Consider the following 18,221-nt stretch of genomic DNA (forward strand, 5'->3'; position numbering starts at 1 on the left):
TGTAAAACTCTGGCAGCAAATTATTCCATAAATGGAGCATAAAAACAAACTCTCTAGTTCCTCCATTTTTTCCAGAAGAGTACCAGCTTCTAGTCTTGTAGCTCCCTTTTCATTCTTATCATCATAAACGTGACTTAGAGCATCTATGATGGGCTTATAACTCACATTTATGGCAGACACTGCTTTGACATTTGCTTCCCACCACTTCAGACAGTCTTTTTAGTACTCTGGTATCTGAGTCTATTTTTAAGAAAGATAACATCATAGACCACCTCTTTGTAGAAGATGAAAAGAAAGTGTATATTTCTTGAACAACAGCAAAAACGTTTACTCCATCTAAACAGCAATCTACAGCAGCACGGCCGACAAGATTTAGTGAATGACCGGCACATGGAATATATATAGCATGCTTGTTTAACTCAAGGATGTTTTGTTGCATTCCCTTGTATTTGCCAGCCATATTCGCTGCATTATCATATGACTGTCCTCGGCATTTGTTGACATCAACTTTGCAGTCTTTACTTAGATAATCCACCACCAATACATTCACCACTGTGATTTTCCAACTCTAGGAAAGTCACGTTCAACAGGTAAACCATCACCAGGTGATACATACCTTACTATAACAGTTAGTTGATCCACATGGGAAAGATCTGGCGTAGAGTCCACAGACAAACTGAAGTAACCTGCCTTTCTCAGATCATCCAAAATTGATTTTGTTACTTTATTAGACATAAGCTGGATCAATTCATCACATACTGTCTTTGACAAATATGAGGGAGACCCAGATCCTCTGTTTCCATGTTGTTTTATGTGATTGGAAAGAAATGGATCAAACTTAACAATCAATTCTAACAAACCAAGGTAGTTGTCATTATTTCGTGATTCAAAAGTTTCATTGTCTCCCCTAAAAGCCAGACCACGTTCTGCTAATATGCATATCACGGCAACAACACGCTCAAACCCATTCATCCAATAAAGCTATTCTTCTTTTTATTTGTTTTGCTAGCCCCGAGTCTAAGGTTTGACCACGCTTTCTTGTCAAGTATGTAAGCAAAGCTCTTCTATGATCTTCAGAGTGTTCATGACTTTGAATTGCAATGGGATTTCGCCAGTCAGAAAATCCATCAGAAGGCTTAGTGCTGCAGTTGATGTTGAAAACAGTTTGCAGACAAAGCAATAAATACAACCTATTGTTGGTGAGTACACGAGCCATTCTCGTCGTATACTTCGCCATTAACCTTCTTATTCTGAAAAAGACCTTTTGAACAATATCTAACCTGATTTTTTGAATGAACGCTTAGAGTTTTCAAATGGACCGTTCCAGTGCTGACACTCTGATGGACCTTTTAAGATCCAGTATGAGAGTTCATCCTGTGTGAGGACCCCCCATTGACCAATATCACTGAGTTTCGTGAATTTTTTTGTTTCAATTGTAGATGTCGGTTTTTCAAGAGCAGCAACGCTTTCGCTGGGATCAGTTACAATATTTCGATCAGTGAGATTCCAAACTCTATGATCTCAGAGACAATAGGCTGTTGTTTTGGAATTGGCTGCTCTCCCTGGGTCTGTGGATCATCTTTCGTTGCTGCGGTGAAATATATATCAAGTTTTTTTTTTTGTAATTCGTCTTCAAGCTGCTGCTTTCTTTTTCTTTTCTGGTACCCGCTTAAAAAATGTTCACTTCATTCTATAGTTGATATGGAATAGCAGAAGTAAATGTTAGAAAATAGAAGATTACAAACATTTTCTAAATAATGATTTTAAAAATTAATTAAAAATTATTTAGGTATCAAATACAAACATTTTAATTAATACGTTTTTGAGAGGAGAAAAAACATCCTAAACAAGATCTCTTCCGTGCAATCAGCCAGAATTTATGAATCATATTTCTCGGCCTCAACAAATCATGTTGGGGCCGAGAAATATGAATCATAAATACATATTTTTATTTTATATCGATTTTAATGATGTTTCATTCTTGGGGTGGGGGAGGGAGTAAAATAATATTACATACACATGCACTTACCTTTTCAAAATTATTTTTCTTTTTCAGTTTGTTTTGTAATAAATTTTAACCTCACTCGAGAAGAAACAGAGAGCAAACGAATTGGTTGCCGTTCACAACAGAAATTAACATTTTAAACTTTTAAAATGTGTTATTTTTCTCTTTTGGAACTTTGTAGTTTTAATTTTAAAAAGAATATAATCTTTAATTCTTTTGTATTGTTCTATTATTCCCCTTGGGGGCTTTTCTCAGTTAAAGTAGGGAAAGCCGAAAGACAATGACCTTGGGGCAAGCTCACTTAGGACTATTTAAGATTAAGAGTGGTCAAAAATTATTGGATAGACACCCTTTGAAGTTAGCCGACATTATAAAAACTCTCAAATAAATGCTTTTGAAAAAAAAAAGAAGACAAAATATCTCAATCACTTTTACAATGCGCTAAATGTCTAACTTCATTTGAATGATTTTTCTACGAATATATTTTTATGTTTTTTTTTTTTTTTTTTATTTGAGGCCACGGCAGATTGCGAGGCCCTAAGCTGTAGTTTTTTTTAGCTTATACGTAAATTCGGCACTGGTTTGAAGTTTATTAATGAGTATGATAGCCGACTCTTCGTCAAGCAAGTCAGTGACAACGTCCGGCGTGCTCATATCGATTTAATTGCGTATGAGCGCAAATATAAATCCAGCAGGTCTAGAGACCTGCCAGCAAAATCTCTGTAGAGAATTCCGCAGCCGTAGAGAACTGCCAGCAATGCCAAGCGTTGGCTAACGCAATGGTCTACCAGTTAGATATAAGTGCAAAAATAGTCACAAAACGAAGAAAGCTTACCTCTAAAAATCATTCAGAATTCCCCCAAGATTAGTAACTTTAGTAACAAGTACACCTAAACTCTCTTCATGATAGGCGCCATTTTTCAAAATTCGAAGTACATTCCTTATCCTTATAAGGACTGGCTTAAAGGGGCGAAGCAAGAATGCTTTTCATCTTCCCCGTTATCTGTAGAGGACAGTGTAGGAATAAGGTGGTATTGAGCTATTAAAGCTCTGATCATGGCAGGAGGGTAACAGCAATAGCCGAGCCTCAGTTAGAACTTCACTGGCTACAGCATTGCCATCCATAACCCTCCAAGGGTATTGGATTGAATGAATCAATCACCGCATCTCACGGTCGATTGATCCCCCTCCGCAGGTACATTCCATTATCATGTCAATCTATTATAGTTAGTTTATTATATATACAATTTGGGGTATTAATTTATAATTAATTTTATCATTTTATGAATATCTTGTGTTTTGATACTTTCGGATTCACTTAAATATTAATTAATATTTTAATATTATTAATACTTTAATTTGTTACATCCCAAAATATTTTTGTGGAATGATCCGTTATTCGGCATTTAAACCTACATTTACAGTGAATAAAGTGAGCCATTTTGCATAGTCTCAAGATATCCAACGCTCTCTATCGGAGTATTCAGAAACTAAACTTTGCATAACTCCCCAATGCACCGTTAGAAATATGCGCGTTTTGGAAATCATTATTTCTCTTAGCTACATTATAGTAATGAATGGTTAGATTCGTGACTGAATAAAAGTTAATTCAACCTATAGCAGTTTCTACTTAATTTTAGATTCCTGTGCTGCACGTAATACGTTATTCAATTTCCTCTGAATATATGACATTTGTTATTATATTTATAAATGAGAGAATAAGGAAACACCTTTTTTAAGTTTCGTCTTAAATGCTCACCCGATCTCACCTTCTGATAGCACTTATTCTTACCAATAATTCTCACTCTGAATCGAACAGAATGCGCCTAATTGATCCATAAGATACCTTCGTAAATAGCTGTTCAAAAATAGACAAACAACCGTTCTTTCTATTTTTAACAAGTTCGCGCGTGAGTTGACCAGATCGCCTGGTTTACTAGAATTATCAGCGCTTGAAGGTCTTTGAATTGCTCCAGTCAGATGTGGTCGTTTTCGAGCAATGGTAGGTTATCAAATTTCTCTCATTTACGTCTGTTTTAACCTAGAAAGTCCATAGTTCGACAACGCTTTTGTTAAATTCACAGGATAAAAATTGTAGTTTGTATTTATAATGAAGCAATGACGTTAAAAGAAAACTGGCGCAAATGTCTGTTCTATTTTCAAAATCAGCGTCTTCAAACATCGCGCTGGTCTCATCACAATCGTTGAGCAGTATTGACTAGCACAAACCGGACCATTGCTGCCATCTACACGCCACACGAACTCTCAGGTCGTCGGCATGAGGCCAAAAAACCTGTTTGAGCGCTGTTTCTTGCTAAGACGACCTGAAGCCATTTCAGCCAATGAACTTATTTTATTTATTTATTTATTTATTTATTTTTTAGAGAGAAACAGTGAAATTAACTTTTGAAATTAACAAGTCTCCTTGTTAATTTCAAATAGCATACAAATTATTATTTTTTTTTTAAACCGTCAGTTTACGTGATGCTAAAATAGTTTAAATCTTAACATTAGCGTTTCCTTAAATCCTGTTTTTCCTGTTCTCCGCAATCAACTTTATCAGACACGTCAACCTTATCTACCGTTGCGTTTTGCACCTATAATTCATTTAATAAAAGCCATTCTTTGTTTTACACGCACCAAGATAGTCATTGCTACCTACTGTAGATGTTTCGTATGTTAAATAAAACTTAATTCTAGTGTCTGTTACAGGTCACGGTGAACGCTGTATCGTGACCCTACTATTGCCCTTTTGATCTGAGTTGATTTCGTAGTTTATATACCCGTAAATTAATATGATGGATGCATAACATTGCAATCTTTTTCGACTTAGATACCGCTAAACGAAATGTTATTATGGCAAAGTAGGTCTGGCACGTTGCCAAAATCTGCGTCAGCCAACTTAGCTAAACTGCTATATGTGATTATGTTTCATAGCGTAACTATGGCAACGCTCAGAATGTTAACTAGATAGGCAAGTAAAAAATTTTTTTTCTCAATTTCAGATGTTAGTCAGTCGGCTTGAATTTGATTTTAGAAACTACTTGAGCAGTTTTTTTTTTCTTATATTACACAAGACATTTATTATGAAATAAATACGTTGTATGACAAGTGTGTACTTGAAAAAAATTTGACTTAAGACATTTATCTTCAGAATCATACATCAACTGAAGTACGTCTTATTTTGGCAGCCCTACAAACTAATGTCATTGTACCACAGAGTCTCTTATTTATTTTTAATTAGAAACTATTAAAAGTTGCCAGTTTCTGTGAAAAATCACCTGGCTATTTGCCGAAATTTGTACAATAACATTTTGGATACTGTTTAAAGTTAGATAGCCATTTTAATTTTTTTTGACACCCAGTGGGACTATTTTAAGTTGCCTCTTTTTCCTATTTAGAAATAAATTAAGCTATAAATTCAATAAAATTATATATGATTTTTAAATAAATTCTCATATATAATGTACGATTAAATGATATTCAAGTTATACACTATTTAAGAGTATAAATAGTGTATATAAAAAATAAATAAATAAAAACTTCCGTAATAGACCGGTTAACCCACCTCTAGCTGAAAGGCCTTTACGTACTACCGTGGGAAATCGAATCCAGATCTTTCCATCATAAGGGCATTGCCGCTACCGACTACGCCACGTAACCGTTCATCTTATTTTTAAATGTTACCAAATTTAAATTTTGAAAATTTTAAAAGATACGAACCTACCCGATAAAGCTGTAAACTAATCATTAACAATTTTCCCAAATGAAATATTCCTATACATATTTTAGATCGTTGGTAATCATCCAGTTATTCTAGTATCGTCAAAGTTCAAAGAATCCAAAAAGTTCATATAAATGTAGGATACATCCGGGAGCTTGCGTCATGACTTACTGTAACATTATGTGAAACATAATAAACACAAAAACACATGGATAATTATGTGCACTGTTCGCATCCTGTAATGGAAGTGACGGGGTACTTGTAGTCATGGTGACAACATTGAAAAATAAGTACAGTGACCTTTGCCCTCGTGCCGTAGATTGCAGTCGTTGACACGGAATACGCAATCGAAAGGAAGGATGTTGAGGTCAGAGAGTAGTGGTGACAATAACACGAAAACAGGTGTTTTTATCGGTGTTGTAAAGTACGTGTTTATGTAGGCTACATAATACAAAGAACAGGGAAAGTTTCCGTTGTGATATACGCTGACTTAGAGACATCTTGAGCCCTGATCTGTCTTGGATGACACACGCAACTTATACGCTCGCCTTAAACTAACTAGATGTTAGTTTATAAAAGTAATGCATGCGTGTGTGGATTTTTTTTTTTTTTTTTTTTCAATGAATGGTCGATGGGTTCAAATTTGTTGATGATGAATGATTTTCACCAACTGGTGTGATACAGTCATCTTCCTCAATGTCGGCCTGAAACCTACGCTTAGTCTCTAGATTTTGATTTCTTTTTGGTCAACATCTAATGCTATTGTGCTGTGAGGCTCGCGGGTGGGATCGTAATTTTCATATACAAAGTTCGATACAATAATTCTTGATTAAGGCAATCAGAAGACAAGACATGTTGGTATCCTAGTGCTCTGGTATGCCATATTGCTCAGTTTTACCAGTATATACACGCATGAGCCAAAACATTATGAACACCTCCCTAGTGGCCCGATTGGGCCTCCTTTGGCTGTGATAACCACTTGCATCCACCTTGGCATTGATTCCACCATACCATGGAATGTGTCCTGAAGTATTCTGGACCAACTAGACAGAATAACGACTCGGAGGTCAGCGACCAAGCGAGGCCCTGGCGGATGTTGCCTCCATATGATCCCATAAATGTTGGATGGGATTCAAGTCAAAAGAATAAGGTGACCAGGAGAATGCTTGGATATGCTGTTGCTAAAAAGGTCCTGTTCCATCTGCCGCGTTGTCTCATGTAGGACACAATACTCGGTCCGAAACGATCCCAGATGAGAATTGACTGGCAATGTGTGTTCAATGTGATTGTCCATGAGAAAAATCTGCATACCACTCCAGGATACCACCACCACCAGCCTGTTTGTGGCCAATCGTGCAGTCTGGTTGACTAAATACAGGCACGGTGGTCCTAATGTTTTTTGCTCACGAGTGTAGATTCAATAAACAACAAATAAATTCGGGTCTTGTTCTATATTCAAGATAGGATTACATTTTACAAGTGGTTTCTTAGTGCTGTATTTTTAAGGTCGTCTGTAACAACAGTGTCCTTCTAGTTTAGAAAGATGTGGATTCAAAATCGGAGAGATGGCGAAGTTTTTTTTTTCCCTCATTACATGAAAACCGTCTACAGAACACAAGTAGTTATAAGACATGTAAACAGAATACCGTTTTTTCATAGCCTTTCCTTCTCAAAACAACTAATCAATCATTCTTGTTCAATGTTCAAGATGACCCATTTTGTGTGCGTGTGTGCGAACGGATATAAACTCTTCTTAATACATTTGTATCTTAGGAGGCACTTCCGTAAATTGAATTTTGTTTAGGGAGGGAAGGAAGCAAGGGATAAGGGGAGGGGGGGGGAAGAGATTTAGTTCCCGTCCCTAACTAGGGCTTCTTCGGAAGCTGCAGGTCATGTCGTACATATTCGTAGGCTCCAACTTTTCTGGACTAGTTGTCATATTACACTCTTGTCGTCGCTTTGGCGTTCGGGTAGTGTCTACAATCTCTTGATCACCGCAGGAGATTATGTAAAATCGTGTATTTCCTGTCTTCTTAAGATCTTGGCGATTTTTTTCGTTTCATTATTATCGATTTCTGTAGCCTAAATGGAATTAGTCTCAAGCCATACAAAAAATGAAGGGTACATTATTTCTCTCACCCAACTAAGTTTCTGTCATTTGAATCTTATGCGCATGCGCGAAGAATGAAGTCATTCCTTTTTTTTTAAGCAATAAATCCCAGTAGAACTTTTGACCATATCGAATGAACCATAACAATAGAATCAAAACAATTAAACATGCCTATCGCATTGTTCCATTTAAAATATCCCTAACATCGTCAGAAATTCTTCTCTTCTAAAAACTTATCACGCATGCGCAAAGATAATGATGTTTAATTCGAATGAATAGGAAGTTGTGGATGCATGTGTTTCTAATAGGCTAGGAGAAGTGCCTGGAATTCCAGATAATAGTTTAGATGAAGAGTGTTTATGGAAGTATGTGTAGAAGAGGCGCGAACAGGAAACTGGGTATGATAAGGGAGTGGAGGGATCAATGAAAGAGAGGCTCTTAATTAGAAGTAACTGCCCTTCTTGGAAAGGGTCGAGGATTTTTGAAGAGGGTTGGGAAGAAACGTAGCAGAACAAAAGAAAAGGCCTTTGCTCGTAATGCTATCACAGAACTTAAGTTATGTTTATTTTACTAGGACCTTCAAAAATCGGGCAGTTTTTTTCGAATTTCTAGACGCCCCCTACCCTTATTAATATTAATAACCGACTTAATATAATAGCCTGAGGTGTGGCCCACAAACGATTGACTCCCTCCCACCCCAAAAGCGTATTATAATTTATTGATGGACCCTTATTGATCATGAACTAACCTTTTTTTTTTTTTTTCTTCAGTATATCACATTGTGGATATTTTAACTCCCAAACGTTGGCCTTCATTTATATTCAGAAATCAAGTTGATATCTGTGATAAGACTCCAAAGAAACAACGTAAGTATTTTTCTACCACCTTATATATATATATATATATATATATATATATATATACACAATACAGTACTGATATATTAGCTATGCCGTTAGTATAAGGAGATGGCATTGTTAACTAATGCCAAATTATGGATGCATTTATGAGTACAGCCAGTGTCAAACATTGCACATCTCCTGAAATGATTTGTCGATACTGAAAGGGCAAAATAGAAAGTCCCTTTTATTTCGGGGGGGTGGGGTTGCTAATTTTAATTGAGCTTAAAAAAACTAAAAAAAAAACTAAAGTTATCACTAGCATGCTCCATAACTTTTGATACTGCAGTGTGGTTTGATGGGAGTTCATCTCTAGTTCTTCGTCCTAAATGCAATTACCATGGCCATATTTCAGATGTAAAACCGTGTCAGATCCGACCTGTGACAACATCTCAAATTATCCGTTCCAATATTTGCATATAAACTTTTTTTTTTTTTTTGGCTATTTCCTGGTGCTGTTTTCTACTTAACAGCAAAAAACTTTGGGTCACAAGCAGTTCCGCACTGTAAACAAAGAATGAGTATGGAGATACTGCCTGTAGGAAGGCTCGTCAGGTGACTTCGGTTCACGGGAAGTTATTTACGGTTGTCTGCAAGCCCTAGTAGAAAACCGGTAATACAAACAGATTCCCATTATCCAGTTGTTGTATGGGTAAGCCATTAATGGAGCTAATCCTCTGTGAAACTAACAATAATAGCACGCGAGAGAGCAGAACTGTGTGAATTGTCACATGACACTTTCTACCATTGTTGCGTTTACTTCCTTCTGCAATGCCTGCTGGGAGTTCTATATGCGTCCTAGCATAAGAAAAAGAAATTGACATTTTCATAAACAATTTTGTACACGCGCATATTTTGAATGTTTTTTTTTGGCTCGCATTATTCATTGGATTTCTACACTAGCATGTCAAAAGTTATGACGCCCTACTAAATAAAGTTGTTCATCTAACTACTCTCATCTCTGCACTTAACGTATTTAGTTGAAATAATAAAGTTGAAAGGGGGAGGAGGGGGGGAACGAAAACGAAACATGGTTCAGGAAAAGGAAGCCGCTCATTATTATAGACTGACTGTTCCCGCATGTTTGACCGTCGACTGCTTCCTCGTGGTGGCCTCTTCCACTATTTTACAGCAACGAGAAACAAAGTTGCCTACCCCCGTCATCCCGTTTGGCTTTCACAACGAACGCGCCACTTCCCTCGTATTTTCGGTTGTGTTGGGGTTCCTCTACATGGATTCTGCTCAGATTCTTATTGGAAGTACTCGAACGAAGTAAATGGGAAATGAAACAGGAATTCTTGAACATAATCTTAAAAAATAATAAATTTATACCAATTTTATTTATTTTTTTTAAATTTATATTATTTATTAGTTTAGTACATTTACAATAACTGATTTTTCAAAAAAAATTCCATTAAGTGTCCCTAATAATATTTGTCATTAATTTTTTTTACAATAATTAGCCAAAGTTAATAAAATTTATTAATACATGCATAAATTTTAGGACTAAATTCATAAAATTAACATTTCTCAGCATCTTTTATTAATCTAAAACTTGAAATATTACTCATCTGGATTGATATATTTAAATTTTTATTAAATAGTTATTTTTTTTCTCCAGTAATTTTGGATACAATCTTCATCGAAGTGGTTTTAAATTTAGATACCGTCATGAGACTTAATTTAGGTTTACAATTTCTTTTTGTACCCTTCAGCAATGTTACTTAAAAAAAATGTTATTGACATATTGCAAGTGTAATGTGTTAGCAGACTTGAAAAGATTAAATTAGGATATTTCCTAATTTATTTCTCCTGGTCATATGATCGGAATAAATATAAGGAGTGGAGTAAGCCAAGGATGCATTCTTTCACCACTTTAATTTAATTTATATATTGAAAAGGCCACTTAGGAAACTAAAGATAAAATAAATAGCGGCATAAAGATAAATGATGAGCAAGCCATGTGTATGAGATTTTTTTATTTATTTATTTTTTATTTTATCATGTTGGGCGCATATACAAGAGATTGGCTGATCAACCTATAGTACTTTAGTACCGTATATGGGTAGCGGGATGGGAAAGGAGAAACTTGTTAACATTCGATTTAGAAGCCTGTATATTGTATTCCTTGGGAAATACATCTGGGGAGGAAGACTGTTCCACAGTACAGCAGTAGCAGGGATGAAGGAGGAGGAAAATAAACTTGTTCTGTGGTTTCAAGGTGTGAAGGGATGTTGGGAGGTAGCTGTACGTGTTCCAATGGGTTTAGTACAGAGTGGGAGAATTATTGATGCTGTTTCAGATGAGCATTTTCCATGAAAATATTTATAGAATATACAAATTGCAGAGACTAAACGTCTATGTGAAAGTGGGGGGAGTGAATTGGTAAGAGATGGATCATTTATCAGTCTAATTGCTCTCCTCTGTATTGAGGGAGCCTCACTCCAAATGTGAGAACAGTATTCGATAGCTGGGCGGATTTGTGATTTGTATACGGTTAACAGCTGTTTTGAAGTGAAGTAACGTCTTGAGCGAAAGAGAAAGCCTTGTTTTTTGGAAGCTGAGGATGCAATAGTTGTGATGTGTTTATGCCAGGAGAGGTCTGATGTCATGGTAATTCCGAGAAGAGAGATTTCATCTTGTCTGGGAATTTGAGTGTTATCGAAAATAATACTGGGGGAAAAAGGTTTTTTTTTTTTTTTTGTGGGAAATAAGACAGAATGTTGCTGATGACATAGCCCTTGCAGCAGAAAACAGATACTAGAATTACTAATAATAGCCTCGAAAATTATAAAATGAAAATCGACACAGATAAGACTAAAATCCTTGTTACAGGCAAAACCCTTATCAATATAGTGCATACAGACATCAACGGGAAACAAATAAAAAGCTTTTAAATACAGTACTTAGGAAGTCTAATGACAGAAGATGGCAGAACAAGAGAAGACATAAGATCAAGAATAAACAACGCAAAAGCTCAATTCTTTAAGATGAAAAACATTTTAACAGGAAACCTCAACCTACAATTGAAAAAAAAAAAATAAAAATAAATAATAATAAAGACATTGATATGGAGCATCGCACTGTATGTGAAACCTGGATTCTAGGCAGAGAAGACATAAGAAGGTTGAAGGCTTTTGAACTGTGATGGTCGCATAAACATAATAAAATAGAGAAAAAAATCAAGTCCTGAGAAAGATAAGCGAAACAAGAACTTTAATTAGATCGATCAAAATTAGAAGGGATAGCTGGTGTGGACATATACTTCGGCATGATAGACTTGTGAAAAGAATAACTGAAGGCAAAATGGCGGGGAAAAGAAGAAGAGAGCCAAGGAAAAGCTTTGTTGACTTAGTCAAAGAAAGCACGACTCTGAGGAGCTACCAGGAGATTAAGAAGAAAGCCAATGACAGGACGGAATGTTGGATATTGCTGCTGAGCTACCATTCCCAAGACTGATGCAACTAAATGAATGAATATGATCGAAAACAACTTGTGTGTGCGCGCGTGCACGTTCATCATCATCATCAGCACACGCAGAGGCTGATTTGGTTTCCGAAAAGGATAATCTACTGGTGAGTGTACGGAAATGACTGATCACAAACTTCTTTGGATTGATCAGTATCAACCATACGTCAGATATCCACTGCTGATCACACATTTGTCCCCACAACAGACGAATTTTGGTAGACAAACCAATCTTCAATAGAATTTTCCAACGAGCTTCCTCGTTGATCGAATCAAAGCCTGTGATGCGATTCTTTTGGGGTTGTTCTACGGGATGATACCACTCAATATGACTTTTATACCACTCATAAGCATATATTTTTCTATTTCTCATCAGTTTACCCGATAAACCATTGATTTTACGTAAAGGGATTAAAATTTTGATAAATTTATAAAGTTCAGCCAGTTTTTAATAATAGTATCGATAGTTGAATTTGAGGAGACCAATTCTGGAAATTTTATTTCTAGCCGTGTAAAGCATGTCCGTTATTTTATTTTTTTTTTCCCCTATCCAACATACTTTCAACAATACGCACACTTATCATCCAGCCAAAAAAAAAAAAAAAAAAGCAACAAAATATAAATCTGTTACAAGATTTTCAATAACGTGCCTACTAAGCTAACCAAGTATCAATTGAAATTCTAAGAAATACCATGCCATTAAAAAAAAAACGCATACAAATACTATTGACTATATTTTCTGAACCGTATGATCAGAATTCATAATCTGTGTGTTCCAGCTTTAAGGAAACAAATTATGTGCTCATCACTTTTGTTTACGAAGATTGTAAAAATTAAATCATATTTATTCTAATAATTAAATTTTATATTAAATAAAAAGGAAGAAAAGATTATATTTAAAATATAACATTAAACAATTTTTTAATAAAAACAAAATTATTTTATTAAATATTAAGTTTTAATAATCCACCTTTATTTTATTAATATGAGTTTTTTTATAAGAATGCATTTAAGGGCGTTAGTTGTTGCGACGAAGTTTAACGGTAGCTATCGCAGAAAGGATAAACGGCGGGGCGTAATGGCGGTTGCCAAGTGTTTATATATGTGATCAGTGATTTAAATAGTCGTTATGATTTTCTGAAGAAAAGTTTATTTATTTTGTAAAATATTTGCTACTGATGCTGGTAGATCGATTTGATCTACGGGATATTTATATATAGAGGTAAGTGTTCTTCATTCTGTGAAACATTTACTACCTTTGCTGGTAGATCGACTTGATCTACGGGATATTTACATTGGGCTCTAGGTCCCACTTCTCAAACTTTATTTTAATAGAGTTGTTGCCTTCTGTTAATCATGACAAAACCTCTCAATGAAGGCATATTTGAAGAAGTTTACAAAGAATTCCTAAGATTAGGAAAACTTTTGAGCGACAACTGGCCAGGAAAAGTAAAGCTCTTAGATACATTCCCCCCTACAGCAGTCACAGAAGATAGGATGGATGATTCTAATGAAGGAAGTATGTTGACTGAAACAGATTCAAGTCACTCCACGAATACAGAGAATGCTGCATCTCAGGATAATACTCCGCAGTTTGTGGAAACCAACACAGAATTTCAAACAGTCAAAAAGAAAAGGAAAATCTCCTCTACTGCAGATACACCCAAAACAGTGGAGATAGAACCAGATAATGTAATTAAAGAAAGGGTACCCCCAGTCGTCCTAAGGGCCAAGGAGCACTGGACGTCCGTTGCATCCACAATGAAATCTTCAGATATCACCTTCATTAAAGCGACAAACACAGAAGAAGGGATTCGCATACAACCTAAAACATCATCAGATTACAGAAAAATGACCAAACTTCTAGACAACAACTTGCCATATCACACTTTTGCACTCAACAGTGAAAAAAATTTAAAAGTAGTGTTAAGGGGAGTAACTGAAACATTACAAATAGAAGACCTCACTGCAGACCTCCAACTTAAGGGATTTAGCCCAGTTAAAGTCAGCCGAATGCGGAGAGCTGATAAAACACCCTATCCCCTAATTCTAGTAGAAATAAGCAAAGACCAAAATCATATATACAATCTCCAAACCATCTGTGATCTAGTCATAAAAGTTGAGGCATTGAAACATAAATCAACTACAACCCAGTGCCATAGATGCCAGAAGATTGGGCATGCCCAACGATGCTGCAAGGCCGAATTTCGTTGCGTTAAATGTGGTGGCAAACATGCATCAAATGAATGCCATAAACCTCGTACACTTCCAGCAAAATGTGCAAACTGCGGAGGACCACACCCTGCAAACTATAGGGGCTGTATAGCATTTCCTCAAAACCAAAAATTACAACTCAAAACCAGTAAACCTCTTCAAGAACAAGCGTCTTCCCATCAAACCATAGTCTCCACAACGGATGGAAGATCGTATGCTGAAGTTACAAGATCAACCTTCCAAAAAGACCCAAAACCAAAGCAGTCACAGCAAACCAACAAGCCTATCCTACTGAACATAACAAGTCACTTAGGTGAAATGCTTGCTGAACTCCAACAAACCAACCCAACTCAAGAAGCCAAAGATATCATCTTAAGGCATACACAATCACTCTTTATGGAAATTCTTAATGGATAAATCTAAAAGAAAACCGAAATCATTACAAATTGTTTCATGGAATGCAAATGGTTTATCTATCAAATTACAGGAGCTGCAGGAGTTTGCAGCAGAAACTCAAGCAGACATCATCCTCATAAATGAAACACATCTTCGTCCAAGTGACAAAATCAGAATCAATAGTTATAGCACTTACCGAACAGACAGATGCTTTGCTAGAGGTGGAGGCACTGCCATCTTTGTGAAAAGTAACATAAAACATAATTCAATAGCAGAACCCCAAACAGAACACATGGAAACTACAGGAATAGAAATACATATGGAAAATACAAGCAGCATTACGATATATGCAGCCTACAATCCCCCAAATAAAAAACTCCTTGAATCTGACTTAGAGGTGATACTAAATACAGGCAGAGCAGTGATTATAGCCGGAGATCTTAATGCCAAACACTCAGTCTGGAATAGCAGAAACTCAAATATTAATGGAAGAATACTCAACTCTTACACCACTTCAAGAAATATAACAGTAATAGGACCCACTGAACCCACACATTATGGAGCTACCGGTCGTCCTGATGTACTAGATATAGCTATATTAAAAAACATAGCGCACAGCTATCAGATACAAGCAATCAACGACTTAAGTTCTGATCATAACCCCATCATATTACAACTAGGCACCATACAAGATATAACAGAAAACACCACCCGCATTTATAAATTGGAAACAACTTCCCTCAGCCTTCCAGGAAAACCTTGGTCCAATACCGCATATAACATCTGCTGAAGATGTAGAAAAAGCAGTGAAGACTCTTGAAAAACAACTGCTGACAGCTATAACGCAGGTAACAAATATAACCAAATGTACACCATCAAATAAACTTCCACAGGATATAAAACGTCTTATCCAAGAGAAAAACAGATTAAGAAGACAATATCAGAGAACAATGGACCCAGCGGATAAACAAGCAGTCAATAGAGTCAACAAACCAAGTTCGATATGCCCTAAAGGACCACCGTAACCAACTCTGGAATAACAAAATTCTCCAATTAAACACAGAGGATCAATCAATATGGAAAATGATGAAATCACTCCGTTCAAAGCGTTTTACATTTCCTCCAATCCAAGGTGAATCTAATGTTGTCTACAACGACGAGGAAAAAGCTGAAGCATTTGCTGACAGTTTAGAAAAACAATGCAGCCCCAATTATATCAATACAGATATAAATTTCATAAGTAAAATTCACACCCAAGTGCGTAAAATAACTCAAAATGCCTCATTCCAATCCAATAACAAATCCGTATCACCAACAGAAGTATATGAGATTTTAAGAAAACTAAATAACAAAAAGGCTCCAGGTCCAGATGGAATAACAAATAAGGTACTCAAGTTACTTCCTCGCAAAGGGGTTATGCATCTAGTAGCCATCATTAATGCCATCTTCCGGCTAAATTATTTCCCACAACGATGGAAAATTGCTGACGTTTTCCTAATTCCCAAACCTGGGAAAAATACACAGTTTCCTGTAAATTACAGACCAATCAGCCTTCTTTCATGCATAGGTAAGATAGCCGAACGTGCTATTCTCACACGGCTTCAAGAGGCAACAGATATGAACCATATAATTCAAGATGAACAATTCGGCTTTAGGAAATATCACTCCACAACGCTACAAATTTACAGAGTTATCGAACATATAACCCAAGGGTATGAATGGCACCAACACACTGGCGCAGTTTTTCTAGACATCACCCAGGCATTTGATAGAGTATGGCATCATGGACTAATTTTTAAACTACACGAAGTTGGTATTCCATTGCCACTAGTGCTAATTATCAAATCATATCTACACAACAGAAAATTTAAAATAAAACTCAACGGTATCAGATCCACGGAGAGGAGAATCACGGCCGGAGTACCTCAAGGCTCTCTACTATCTCCCCTGCTCTTCTCCATATACATGGCAGATCTCCCCAAACTGTCTCCAGCTATCACCGCTCTGTATGCCGACGATACAATCATTATAGCCAGATCCCTCCGTCCACACCTGGCCACAATCAAGCTGCAGAGAGCAGTCAATGAATTGGAGGATTGGTACACCAAGTGGCGTATCGCAATTAATCCAAACAAAAGCTCTGCAGTACTTTTCACCAGACGTAAGGCAGAACCGAATACAAGCATACAAATGTTTGGTAAAATCATCCCTTGGCGCAATTCTACCAAATATCTGGGAATTCATCTTGATAGACGTCTAAACTTCAAGTCACATATGGATAGTGTTACCACTAAGGCAAGTCAGACTATAGCACAGCTATATCCACTTTTGAACAGGAACAGCTTCCTAAGCATAAGCAACAAAATCTTACTTTTCAAATCGGTAATCAGACCGCAACTAACTTATGCCTCTCCAACCTGGGGTCACACGACTAAAAGCAACATCAACAGACTTCAGATAATACAGAATAAATGCCTAAGAATGGCATTTAATGCCCCATGGTTCATCAGAAACACCCAATTACATCAAGAAGCCAATCTTCCAGATATTAAGACCTACATGACAAGCATTGCAGAGAAATTCTTCACAATCACGAATAATCACCCAAATCAGTTAGTTCGACAGGCAGCGGACTACAAGCCCTCAGATCGTTTCAAACATAAAAAACCGAAATCCTCCATCGCAAGAGAAAGCTGATACAGCCTCAATGCTCACAATGAGCGGGTAAATTACCCACAATAATCTCATCACCCACAATCTAAAATCCAGATGAAGGGATAAAGAGTCAAGGACTCAGTCCATCAACCAATTAAGTTCAAGTTCAAGTTCAAGTTAGTTGTTGCAATTGGAACATGTTCTTTCTGTTTGAGGGTTTCAATGAGACATGTTCTTTGCTTCTATTTATTTTTTAAAAATCAAATAATTTCTAGGTAATGTTTGATGATAGTTGCAAGGTTGCCTTTTCAGAACCAATAGTTCTCGACATCATGATATATGACTTTCCGCACAGTCTTTTCTTGTAATACCAAGACAGTCGCTGTGTAATGTTAACGTATCTAGGCATCTTCACAGAAGGCGAAGTATTTCATGTTAGCTGTTATGTGCGTGTTGGTAGTGGACATTTTACATGCAACCTATTGTCACAAAACGATCGTGACTCGATTTTTCGTTCTTATTCATGGATCTGTTATACAACAGCCTATCAAAGATTCTAGATATTCCCCACTCGTGTCGTAATCTGATATTATAGCGAATACGTTTCTTTTATTTAAGAATTCTGATTCCAAGAAAAGACACCGTGAAAAATAAAGATATATATGTCACGATGCCGATATGGTATCGGAAATTATCTGAAGCGTGAGGTCAGAATGTTGGCAGATATTTATCAGATTGGGTAATGTTTTC

The 18,221-nt window shown here is 36.4% G+C and overlaps 1 protein-coding gene across 1 annotated transcript; it reads right to left on the reverse strand.

Moving 5' to 3' along the window:
- Positions 1-546: 546 nt before the first annotated feature.
- Positions 547-972, reverse strand: LOC150100133 (zinc finger MYM-type protein 1-like). The gene has a single exon (XM_090402600.1). The coding sequence runs from the start codon at positions 970-972 to the stop codon at positions 547-549; it is 426 nt and encodes a 141-aa protein (XP_090258726.1).
- Positions 973-18,221: the final 17,249 nt, after the last annotated feature.

This window comes from Typopeltis vanoorti, chromosome 13 (genome assembly GCF_054136105.1).
Source record: "Typopeltis vanoorti isolate ZY-2024b chromosome 13, IOZ_Tvanoo_1.0, whole genome shotgun sequence".
Lineage (NCBI taxonomy): Eukaryota > Metazoa > Arthropoda > Arachnida > Uropygi > Thelyphonidae > Typopeltis > Typopeltis vanoorti.

Excerpts from the sequence above, each read along its gene's own strand:
- LOC150100133 (XM_090402600.1), bottom strand. The coding sequence starts at position 972 with ATGAATGGGTTTGAGCGTGTTGTTGCCGTGATATGCATATTAGCAGAA.